A 12,806-nucleotide genomic window follows, 5' to 3' on the forward strand; every position below is an offset into this window, starting at 1 on the left:
ACACACACACACACACACACACACACGCAGCTTTCTGTCTGTTACACCTGCATCACACAAACACAACAAAAACAGTTCAGACATAATAATATTCATAGAGGAAATAAATCCAAGTTGCTGAAGCCGTTTCACTGTCCAGCAGGTCAGAAGTTGGACCTTCATGCTGACCTGCACCACATGTTGAACATCTTATTTCATTTTGCAGGATGTTAAACATCAAACCCAAGTTATATTTCGTCACAAGATTTTATTTTTTTACAACTTGCAAAACACTTCGACTAGATTTCCCACTTCAGGACGCGAGGTGACGAGTTTCTAGAAAGATCTCGATTTACTTTATGATTTTTGGATTTCTGACGTTACATTAACCTCAGATGACGTCAATATAACCTCGTTTTTCAGGTTAGAATGAAATGCAGCGTTGCTACTTTTTGTTGCTTAGCAACGGGTAACGCTGTGTGTTGTACGTGGAAATGTGCCGTGTAAAGCAACAGTGAGTTGGTGATTTAATTTCCGGTTAATTTTTACAAAATAAAAGAACTGCTAGAATACTCGGAAAGATCAAATTTTTCAATCTTATTTGACGCATTTAAAGTATCTTTGATGAACTCAAATCATCATTTGTTAATTATCTACAGGATATTTTTAAACTAGACTCACTGTTATGAACTGGTTGATCCAAATAACTGTAGCTTTAACTGTTCCTGTTGACTTTTTGCCTAATTTTAGCACTATGCTATATTTAACTGTACTAGTTTTATTATTAATAATTCTTTCTCTCTTCTTCTCCTTTTGTAATATTTTATTACCACTATGAACCATGAGCTTTTAATACAGTGTGAATTGAATTATTTATTCTTACATTCATTTAACTTGTAAAGTTACATGAAAACAGTTTGAGAAGTTTTAAATGAGCTACGTAAACACATTAATGACGTCAGAGAAGGTGGGAACGGCCTCCTGATGGCCACTTAGGATTACTGAACCCTACAGAACCGGTCTTCTGGCCATCTGGACCGGTTCTGGAGTCCAGAGTGACAATCTTGTTTGACCATAAAAGGAATTCACTGATTTAGAGATCTGTAAAAAATAATAAGAAGAAAAAAACTCTAATAATTTGTTTTCTGTAAAAATTTTAAATAATGCTTTTCTGTAGATTAATAAACTGAAGTACTTAACCGACAATAAGTAAGGCAGAGTTTGTTTTGTTTTTAAAATCTTAAAATTCCTCAAACACGTCGTTGTTTGATATGAAGTTTATTCTGAAAGGTTCGTGACGAGTTTCCGCTGAATGCTGCTAGCTTTGCCTGCGGATCTTCTCTTCAGTTTAACGGATCCAGGTTGGATCAAAGTTCCGAGATTCTCCCGTAGACGGAGTCCAGAACCACGGGCCTGCGCACTCGCACCAGAACCGGACTAGAACTTCTTAAACAGATCAGAATCGGCCCGTGTTCCGGTCCCAAAACCCGGGGAGGCTGAGGTCGCCTCGCCGCCGACGCTAGCGTCTCTTTAACCGTCCAGCCGTTAGTTCCGTTAGTGAAAACATGGAGGTGAAGAACATCAGCCTGTTCGAGCTGCTCAACCTGTCCATCGGCTCCGCTCACAAAAGTTCGGTAAACTTCAGCGCGCTGCACGCGCTGCTGCTGGAGATGCTGAAGCTGCTGGACCTGCGGGAAGCGACGACCTGCTTCAAGTTCAGCCCGCCCGGGGACCGAGTGCTCGACGCCCCGCTGGATGCTCCGGTCAAGGTTCTGACCTATCCCTCCGTGTCGGACCAGCTGGTTCCGCCTGGTTCCGACCTACTGAAACTGACAGATTCGGTCTCTGTTCTGGACGGAACCGGAGGGGACGAATTCCGAACCTCCGGGGACGGAGTGTCACAGGTGAGGAGAACCCGGCCAGGTAACAGTAATATTGATAATAATAATAATTATTATTCAATAATAATAATAATAATAATGATGACTGTCAAAGTTTTGCAAATAATCATCTCATGAATAAGTTTCTCTCTCTAAGCTGGAAACTAGATGAGGTGAAACATCCAGTTCTGGAGAAACCGGCGTTACGTCAACCTGCGGTTCCCCCCCAGATACTGTTTATTTATATATATATATATATAATTAGTTTCACGCAAAAACGTGAAGAAAGTGTGCACTTTGGCGAAGCATGTTTGAGCTTTCTCGGTGTCCGTAGTTCCCCAGATTAGCGCGTGGGCGGAGCGGCAAGAAGACGCAGGTGGACCGTATCTGATGGGGAAACGCGGATTGACGCAACACCGGTTGGTTTCCGGTGGTCCAGACAGCCTCCACTCCTCATCATCTTCACGGTTCTGTTTTCAGTCAAACCAGCTGCAGTTGTCCTGAGGCGCCACTGAGACTCTGCTGCTGTCTGTGTGGCTCTTTATATGAACAGGTTCAAATACCCAACTATCACAATAATAATTCATTATAATTATGTGGATATTAGTAGAAAGTTTACTTTTGTAAAAACAATTTACAGATTCTGGTTGAATAAAAACTGAACAGTTTCACATCAGAGTGAAGAACTAGCCTGGGCCTCTTTACTGGGTTGGGCTGAACCGGAACCAGAACCGGACCGCTGCTCAGTGGTGTGAATCCTTTTCACAGCACTGTAGTTGCCACGGTAACCCAGGATGCGCCTCCTCATCGTCATGTTTCACATCGTGTTGATTTTTCACTGTTCAGCGTCAGATTCTCTGTTTTTATGCCATAATTCACATCCAGCCCGTCGCTCCGTTTTGCCGCTAAAGTCTCATGTTTCAGACTTTAGCGCAATGTGCGCGTCTTTTTCTGTTTACTCCGCAGCCTCAAAGAGTGAACCCACAAAACCTAAGATGCAGGGCGGTGGGGAAAAGGCAGACTGACATAAACCTTTTAAAACAACAGAAACTATTTCTGCATTCTGATTATTGAATGTAAAAGTGCTGTGTTGTTCTATCAGCCCGTTTCATGCCGGACCACTTACAGTGTTAACGCTATAAAATGAAAGCTCTCTATCGAGGTATCACCATGGAGGGATTTCTTTATTTAAATGGTTCATTTTTCAGAGGGATACTCAGTGAGGGTGTCGTGGTTTTAGTAATTACATGTTTATAACAGTGATTTTCTGATGTCCTTCATGTCCTTCAGCTTTCGAAAACACCGCATTTCAGCATAACCATATAAATGAATAATACAATGACTTTCACATTCAGGTTCACCAGAATACATTCATTCTAACTCATAAATAGCCGCAATGTAAACCTAAATAGTTTCTTTTTGTAACCAGCACTGATCAGAAAAACACTGGAATTGACTCTCAGGTTTCTGTTATCCGAGCTGCTAACATTACAGGTGAGCAAAAGGTAAACAGTAGGTGTCGCTAAACGATTTAATCAAATTTAACTCACATACCTGATGGTGTTCCTTGTTTACGTGTCCAAATAGAAAGAAATCGATAAGTTGTACTGTAATTAAATCTCATCTAAACGATAAAAAGTTATCAGCTAATGTTGTTGGTGGTGATTTTCAAACCGACCAGCCGAAATGATAATAATAAACGTTCCTACATGTCAGATACCAACAGATTATGATCCATATCTACAGTATGTGTTCACTGTGGGAAACAGTTTGCAGGCTGTTGAAAGGAAATCAAATTAAAAACAGAAAGAGCCGCTTTAAGATTAACCAGTGACGTCAAACGGGGTCCTCAACGCAGAGGTTTTTTAAAATTAGGTGGCTTTGTCGTTTCCTGATCAAAACGCGACAAACGTAAATAAACAGATATGAAAATGTCTCTAGTTTCTCTAAGAGCTCTTCAAAACATAATGGAATGAAGGAATATTGAAGAATACATTAAAAGGTCACTTTTAAAACCAATTACCGTATTTTTCGGGCTATAGAGCGCACCATACTAGCACCTTCAATTAAATAAAATAAAATAAAAACCGAAGCTGCTCTCGGGTTTCCATCAGGACCCAGCAGAGGGCAGCAGAGGGCCTCGTCCTAATAGATCAGCTGGACGCAGCCCTCCGTCTCCAAAGCGAACCCTGGTTTCGTTCACACCGAGCTGAAGTGCAGCGGCTCTGTTTCCTCCTGTAGAGCCAGATCGACAGCCCTCAACTTAGAAGCTGCATGATATGAGTTTGAAAACATTTCTCCGTCGTGACTGCTGCTAGCATGTGGTGGATTAGCGCTTTCTCCTTTGATTTACAATGTTGACTTCTAATGATTCACTTCCTGCTAGAGAGCCCCCTGGTGGTTGAAGAGAAATACACACAAAAGCTGCGCAGGGCTACAATCCGCATGGTTCAAAGTAGCAGCTTATAGTCCGGAAAACACGGTACCGTAGATGAAATGGAATCATTTCCACGGCACACTAGTGTTCCGCGGCCCAGTGGTTGAAAAACACTGATCCAACAGACACGGACATCCTGCGCTTTAGGAGGCAAACCTGGATTAACTGGTGACACTTTCAGAATCTCAGTTCGAGTGAAGATTTTAACTGTTTCTGATGTAAAGGTGTATAAGACAATTGTTTTTTCAGCGATGTCTCATATGATTGAGAATTACGGTCACTTGATGAAAAGAATCTGCGACAGACTGGCGACCTGTCCAGGTGACCCCGCCTCTCGCCCGGTACGCCAGCTGGAGATGCACCAGCACCTCCTGACCCACTGAGGGACAAGGGTGTAAGAAAATGGATGATGAAAAGAATAAAGACGTTTAGTTAAATTACGAGAAAAAAATCAACAATGAAGAAATGCCACATAGATCTGCAGTAGCCATGTCTTCTGTAAATGAGTAGGAAGTAAAGTGTAACATTACAGAAACAGTAAAAAAGATTTCGCTCTAGTTTCTATGGATACCTATTTGAAAAATCACAATATTAGGAATATATGGAAAAACTACACAGCCAGGCGATATTTTTACATTTTATTTTTAATCCCAATGTTCTTCAACATTTATGTTGGTTTTCAGGATCAATCTTTGCTTTGAGATCTGGTGATGCCACATCGAGATCTATTTCAATCTTCCTTTGACGAGTTTCAACCTCTGAAGCATAAATAAGGACAAGTTCTGCGTAATTTACGTTTAGATGGTTTTGCAGATGAACTTTAAAAAAAGGCAACATACCATATTAGACCAATAAAGTCTTTCTAATTAGTTGTTCCAGAGATCTTAATGGTTGTTTTACGGTATTGAATAGTATTTTTGCTAAGATTTGTAGTTCTTTAAGTTTATCGCATTGTTTACTTCCTGGTTCGGTAAAGAGGTCCTAAAAAGCCACGCCCACAGAAACATCAGTCTATTCCAGCTGCCACCACCAGTTGATCTACAACACCGGTCCCTCTGGGCGATGAAGCCCAACAGACCCCCACAGAGCCACAAGCAGCGGACCGGTACCAGCTGACCCGACGGAGAAACCTGCAGGTTAATGAGTGACAGACCTCTGGAGCTCAGAGCTAACAGAGCAGAACCGGGGCGGAGCCCAGACGGACCGGCTCAATGTTAATCATTTTAAACGAGACCCGATTAGACCCGGTCTATCAGAACCATCAGGAAGGTCCAGATTAACCCGGTTCTTTCTGTCCCTGCAGGCCTTGAATCTCATCGAGGAACTGCAGAAGAACAGAGACGATATAAAACAGAAGACGGAGAACCTGCAGTTCAAGGTGTATTCATGTGTTTATTCATGTGTTCATTTCAAACATGTTTTGTTAAAACAAAGAAAACAAGAGAAGAGAAGCATTCACTCATAACTACAACAGATTAATGAGCTTTATGGACAAGTGAAAACTTATTTTATTGTACCATTAATTCAATATAATGAAATGTGAGTCACTGAATTCATCAGAAATGAGTCATTAAAACATTCACTGCTAAAGAACCAACAAATAAACTATATTACAGCAAAACAAAATAATTACTAATAATAATAATAATAATGACCCTTGTAGGTAACAGACAGACAATCAACATCAGAGTAATGACCAACCTCTTGCTGGTGTTTCACCACTTCACCAGGCTGAGGCGCCGTGGCGGACGGGAGGATTGGCCTGATTGTTTTTCCCAGTATAACCATCATGGCTGCTGGTTCAAGTTGAGCTAATCCCTTTGAGGAAGTAGCTCACCTAGTTGGTGGTCAGACAGTGAGCTCAAGTCGTGGCAGCTGACATAAGGTGTCACAGAATTGGTGGCAGCTGTGTACATACATATTTTTATTTGTTATTGATTTGTTTAAAATTAACGTATGTATATTCATATATAATTTTGTTAGTTTGGCAGTAAGTACTATAGGAAATATCACTGATATTTATCTTAGTATTACACAGAGGTGGGTAGAATGCTCATTTCCCATCTGATGCTGGCCCTGTCCTCCTTTTTGGAGTTTGTTTCACTTCAGCCTGGTTGATGCATCTCTGCAGGTCTTGGCTCTGATGATGAAGAAGCTTGGACGCACACGCTACACTGGTCCACACTTACTGAGCCTTGTAAGTGTGGACCAGGAGAACACTGCAGGCCCTTCCTGTGGCTCCGGGAGAACCGTTTGGCTCAGGACACCTTGGAGCATACAGCTTAGGCCTCTCAGACCAGCCAGAAACTAGCAGGGCTTCACAGATGCGATCGCCAACCAGTGGCACTTGGGCGGCTGCTGGTTCCTCACGGAAATCCTCTGTCCCGTCTACTTCGTTCAGTGACTCTCAGGGTCCAGTTCCAGGACAGAGATCAGTCCAGAGACCTGCTCCAGGTCAGGCAGATTAGGCTGGTGTCCAGACTTCACGCCCCTTTCGTGCTGCGCAGTCTGGCTGGCATCCCCACAGGTTTTCAAGAGGCCAGAGGGCCTGCGGAGTATGTTTCAGCCGCCCTTCCATAGACCTTACAGAAGCTTATTTTCATGTCCCAATTTACCTCATTGGCTGTTTCTTTGTTTTGCTTTCCAAGGGATGCATTTCCAGTTCAGGGTTCTTCCATTTGGATTTTTGGTGTCTCCCAGTGATAATTTACCCGGTGTGTTGCAGTGACCCTCTGCCTGCAGATACAAGGGTTAAGAATCCTCTCGTACCTTAATGACTGGCTCATTTGAGAAGTGACCCGCAACCAAGCGGGCCAGGACACCAAGTTGGTGCTGGATCATGTGGGGAGCCTGGGGGTGCTTTTCACATTTCTGTGAGGTAGCCAGAAAAACAGTCTAACACCCTCACAGAGACAATCTTCCTGGACATCGCTGTGACTTCTGTCTCAATGACTGCTTGCCCTTCCCCCCAGCAGGTCAACAGTTTATTGAGCATGCTCCCAGAATTCAGACGCGACATGCTGCCACCTCTTGTGCAGTATTCGCCTTTTGGGCACGCTTATGACTGCATCTAGCTTGGTGTCTTTAGGGCTGTTGTCATTGTGGCCCCTCAAGATGTTGATCAATACCCAGGTGGGACCAGGTCAAGGAAACTGTTGTGCTTGACTCAACACCCTCTGACCTGAGCAGCTCTGTAATTTTCCAGCCTATATACCAGGACCACAAAACATTTCTGTCCTGTCAGAAGTCACTTCCAGAAGAGTTGATTCTTCACAGGTGGTGAATTGCCTCTGGAGAGTCTTTGACAGAACAGATGTCAACCTCTTCGCCTCCAAGGACGCAGTTTACTGTCACCATTGTTTCTACTTGATGGACAATGCCAGCCCTCTGGGTCACAATGCACTAGCAGACGACTGGCCCCAGGCCCCTCTTTAGGCTTTCCCATAGTTCAGCCTTGTTTTTGTGACTCTCCTCTGGGTTTTTCAGGAGGGGCACATGGTTCTCTTGGTGACCCCGTTTTTGAGGACTTGGTTTCTTCTGCTACACAAGCTCTTCTCCGGCTTGCCAATGTGCCTATCCCAGGGGTGGGCAACTCCAGGCCTCGAGGGCCGGTCTCTTGCAACTTTTAGGTGTGTCTCTACTTCAACATACCTGAGACAAATAATGAGGTCGTCAGCAGGACTCTGGAAAACTTGACTGCAATGAGGAGGTGATTCAGCTGTTGGATTCAAGTGTGTTGGACCAGGGAGACGTCTAAGAGTTGCATGACACCGGCCTTTGAGGACCAGGATTGTCCACCCCTGGTCTACCCTCTAAAATGGATCTTCTTTCTCAGATGGGGGGGGGTCAAATTTTCTATCCCAACCTGGGACCTCTCCAGCTCTGGGTTTGGTCCCTACAAGGCTTGGATCCACTTTCTCAAAGTGTGCCGGGGAAGTAGGATGTACAATGGATAATGCATGGTGCTGTCCACGCTCGCTGGGTCGGTTTTTTCTGAGCTAGCTTCTGTAAATCCTGGCGTCTATGAGCCCAACCTGGTGAGTCTGGTTCACAGACAAATGAACTTGACTGTAACAAGGAGAAAGTGGCAGAAACGGCTTGGGGAAAGAATTTCAGTCGCTCTGTTCAGTCCCGCCGTCCCTCACTTCGCTCGTCCATCAGGCTCCTCCAGAGATTCGGTGACGTAGCTGCAAAGGGTCAGTAGCATACTTCCATAATCTTAGTTTTATCATAAACAAATAAAATAGGGTGGGTGAAAACCTGTGTCAGAACCGGGATTAGAACCTCCCTGTTTGGACCACAGTCAAGCTGAGTGTTTGTTCTGCAAACAAACCCTCTGCCCTGGCAGGAAATCCAAGCCATTCTGCTGAAGTGGACTGGTGTCTGACCCGGTTAGACCCAGTTTATCAGAACCGTCAGGAAGGACCAGATTGACCTGACAGCTCATGTTCTCCCTGCAGGCCTCGAACATCATTGAAGACCTGCAGAGGAACAGTGCAAATCTGAGGGAGAAGGCAGAGGAGCTGCAGCACAAGGTGAGTCGGAACCAGAGGTCACTCTAGACTTTTTTTGTTCTCTGTCATTTTGACGGACAGCATTAAAAAAAAAAATCGGTCATGTTCTATTTTACCCGTCAAATTATAATCATATTAACGTGGGCTACTTAGCGCATTTTTATGCGGTTTAGTTAATATTCACCTAGTTGAACCGTGAATCCAGATCCCATCACACATGAACGCATCTTACTTTTTCTCTCTGACAAAAACCACTGACTGAGGCCCCAATAACTTATAATAAATTATATTAAACAACTCCACTTAAATTATCAGCACGCACAGCCTCACAAATTCATCCTGGTTCACATCTACAGAGAAATCTGCGCTAGTTCATCAGTCAGTTGAATCTGTCTGATCCAAACCAATCAATTGAACTTTTTTTACCCCGTGCGCTTTTATGGGAATTTTTTTGTGTGGTTTCGCTTCCCTGAAACGGACGGATGATACGTCTGCTGCGCTTCTGGGTGCCGCTCTCCTTCTGGGCGCCGGAGGGTAACGTCTTCAGCTTCATTTGTTAAAACAGCAGGGCGAGTTATGTTTAATTCTTCTGCATTGGTTTGCAGCGCCCTGCGCATGTTATGGTCTAATTAACTTCTGTATTTATTTCCTCAAGATAAACTGCTGGCTCATCTGTTTAGACTATAAATGGATTAACACAACATTGCATTCTCTTTAGTTTTCTCTGGCCTGTAATGGAAACTTGAATTAAAGGCGAAATTTCAAGCAAAGGTTTGAAATGCGCTTCCCAACCAGACGCTCCAAAGCGTCCGGTCCATCACGCTGTCAGCTCCGGTCAGAAAGACGCATTTAGTTCAGAGTCCATGAGACGATATTCAGAAAGCATTGATTGATTTTAGGATTTTAGTTGCCTCTGAAATGAAATCTTTGCATAAAGTCGATAATGTCTGCACATTATAGACAAGGGTGTGAATTATAACTTGTCAAATGACCGACGGGCTTCAAATTTTCCCGTCTTTTAAAAAAAATAACCGGTTAAATACGGAAAATATTCCGTTAACGCGACCGTGGGACCCAAGTGGTAGATTGTAATAAAAACTGCTGGAACTGTGAGCAGGGCTTTAAAACGAGCCAGTAAAAGTTAACAATTTATTAAAAATGAATCATTAAAAAAGGATGCAGGGCAAGAATGGGCGGCAGAGTCAATGGATCAGTCTATATAAGGAAGAACGGAGTCTTAGCTAGCCCAAGGGGGGCGGTCCTCTCCGGCGCTCAGTCCCTTCCTGTCGCCACCCGACCGATCCCAAGCAGCAGAACCCTCCACGGCCACGGGCGAATCTTGGCAGCAATCCAGCCACTCCTACTCCAACACCCAGTCGTCCGTTCCTCGACCAGTTGGATAAATCTCTGTGGCAACCAGTCCTCTAGTCCCTCCACTCTGCTGCCCTGCACCTGTGATCTGTCCAGTTTCTTCAACTGCACACCTACCTTTTTATTACTGGCTTCCCGGTCTGCACGCTGCTTACCTAATGGAGAACACCTGTGCTGCTGCAGTGGGCGTCTCCAGGTATGAGTGGTAACGTCACCACAAAAGCAAAACAAAATCAGAAAAACATGCAACACAACAAACCAAAAAAACAACCTAAATCTAATAAAAAAGTCAATTACTTCAAAATATAACAAACAATCCAAACAGCAATGTAAAAAACATGAAATCAACTCAAAACAGGAAAACAAGGCCACATTACCACATGACCTCTGGTCAGAACCTACCAGAACCAGGGTTAGAATCTCGCAGCAGTGTTTCTTCTGCAAACAGATCTGCAACCCTAGCAGGAAATCCAACCTACACCCTGCTGATATGGATACAGTGCTGATCAACCACTATCAGGAAGGTCCAGATTAACCTGAGGGTTCATGTTCTCCTGCAGGCCTTGAAGGTCATCGAGCAGCTGCAGGACAGCAAAGATCTGAAGGAGGAGACCGATGGCATGCAGCACGAGGTGGGTCAGAACAAGATTTAGCACCAGTAAGAATCTGGGTCAGAACCAGGGTACTTTGGTTTGCTTTGACATTAAATTCTTGAACAAGCAAGATATATTCTGCCAAACATGGATACATTTACTGGTTTTGACCAGCTTAAACCAGTAAAACCAGTTGCTGCAGTTGTTTTCATTTCTGTTTAAATGAATAAAAATCCAGAATATTCTGATAATTTTCAGTCCTTCTCCTTCTGCGTTTAGGGTGCAGCGGAGCAGATGGAGATACAGGCAGGCCTGGAGGAGTGCTGCCAACGTCTGGACGCCCTGGACAAGGCAGTGGTGAGTCTGTAGGGCTGGACTCTCACCTGTGGGGGTGCCCTAGACAAAACTTCTGCAGATGGTGCTGTTTCTGATTTCTACTGGAACCTGGAGGCTATGGGCTCTTTGCACCTACGGCGTTGACGTCACATCTGCATGAGCCAATGCGGTTCACTTGTTTCCGCTTTGAGTTACCATGACTGCTAGAAAAGACTGAGTCGTATTTCAGACGCAAAAAAAGCAAAACTATGAACATTGTTGTCTTCCTGATATAATGGGCTTTAAAGTTTTCATTCATTTCCAAACGATCCTGAATTAAGATGGCGGCTTGTAAATATCCGTCGCTACCAGTTGAAGCTAACGCTGCACAGCACAGTTTGCAGCCTTCACTTCACTCCGATCAGCTTCTTCAGCCTAAAACTACCGGATGGTGAATAAAGATCCTGAGTTATTTCCATGGAGTCGCTTCTGTATTCAGCCTGAAACAGTTTATGGGAACCAGAGAGCCGAGCCACTGATCCGCCTGAACATCCTGCTGTAAACACCGAACTGTCTGAGCTCTGAACAGGAAACAAAGGTCATAAAACTAGATAACATTAAGAAACACGGCCATGTTTTTCTAAAAGCAGCAGCTCTGAACCTGAACAGCTGAACCAGATCTGACTCCAGAGCTGCTGCTGTTGAGCTAAGAGGCTTTTAGCTCCGTCAGGCTGCGGGAGCCGAAAGCCCGAACCGGAACCGGAACCGGAACCTCTGACACCAACGACAATAAACACACAATATACTAGAAAATCAGGTAAAAACATTGTTAGAATGTTTAGATACTTAAATAGCACATTTTTACAAGAACAACGCCAGAGAATATTACCTACTAGCATAAGCTAAAGCTAATGTTAGCCACAGAGTTTAAACTCACCTCGTATCAGTGAATGTATAACGAGGCTACATCCTAAAACCTTCCTCCAGTTCACTGGTTGGGGCTTCGGATCGATGTTCAAACCTCGGCCAGGCGCTGCAGGCACCGAGGGTAAAATGATATTTTTATTGGATCGGAAACAACCGAGCCGCTTTTCCCCCAACGCGGAAGCTGACGTGCAAAAAGCCCGTTGATGTTGAGCTGAGCTGAACCGGTGTTGCGTCAATCCGCGTTTCGCCATCAGCTGCGGCTCTTCCTGCGTCTTCTTGCCGCTCCGCCCCGCCCACGCGGCAAAATACGCGCGTGCTCATGCTGAGCACTGAGAAAGCACGCGCGTAGCTAGCACGAGCTTGTTCGGCGCGCTTTTCTGGGGAACTACGGACACCGTGAAAGCTCAAACAACATGCTTCAGCAAAGTGTACACTTTCTTCACGTTTTTGCAAGAAGCTACTACTACTAATAATAAATAAATATATGTTATATATAATTATAATAAATAATACGTATATCTATATAGATAGAAAGTGCTATATGAATTATAAACAGGGCAATGCATTTTAATGCTCAATATTACATATCAGATACCGTTCCCCGTTTTAAACTGGGGGAACGATATCTGATGTCCCCTTATGTTAAAATCACCCATCAGATGCCGTTTCCACTACGTTAAAGGGGGGGGGGGACAGTATCTGATGGGAGATTTAAGGCCATCAGATACCGTTCCCCCCTTTACCACAGGGGGAACGGTATCTGATGGGTGATTTAAGGCCATCAGATACC

The 12,806-nt window shown here is 44.2% G+C and overlaps 1 protein-coding gene across 1 annotated transcript in view; it reads left to right on the plus strand.

Moving 5' to 3' along the window:
- Positions 1-1,265: 1,265 nt before the first annotated feature.
- Positions 1,266-12,806, plus strand: part of LOC103469492 (uncharacterized) — an 18,473-nt gene continuing 6,932 nt past the window's right edge. Inside the window, exons 1-5 of the mRNA XM_008417201.1 lie at positions 1,266-1,883; positions 5,600-5,674; positions 8,757-8,831; positions 10,742-10,813; positions 11,054-11,131. Of these exons, the coding sequence (XP_008415423.1) occupies positions 1,545-1,883; positions 5,600-5,674; positions 8,757-8,831; positions 10,742-10,813; positions 11,054-11,131 (639 nt within the window). The 5' untranslated portion in view covers positions 1,266-1,544. The remainder of the gene's footprint in view (positions 1,884-5,599; positions 5,675-8,756; positions 8,832-10,741; positions 10,814-11,053; positions 11,132-12,806) is intronic.

This window comes from Poecilia reticulata, linkage group LG8 (genome assembly GCF_000633615.1).
Source record: "Poecilia reticulata strain Guanapo linkage group LG8, Guppy_female_1.0+MT, whole genome shotgun sequence".
Classification (NCBI taxonomy): domain Eukaryota; kingdom Metazoa; phylum Chordata; class Actinopteri; order Cyprinodontiformes; family Poeciliidae; genus Poecilia; species Poecilia reticulata.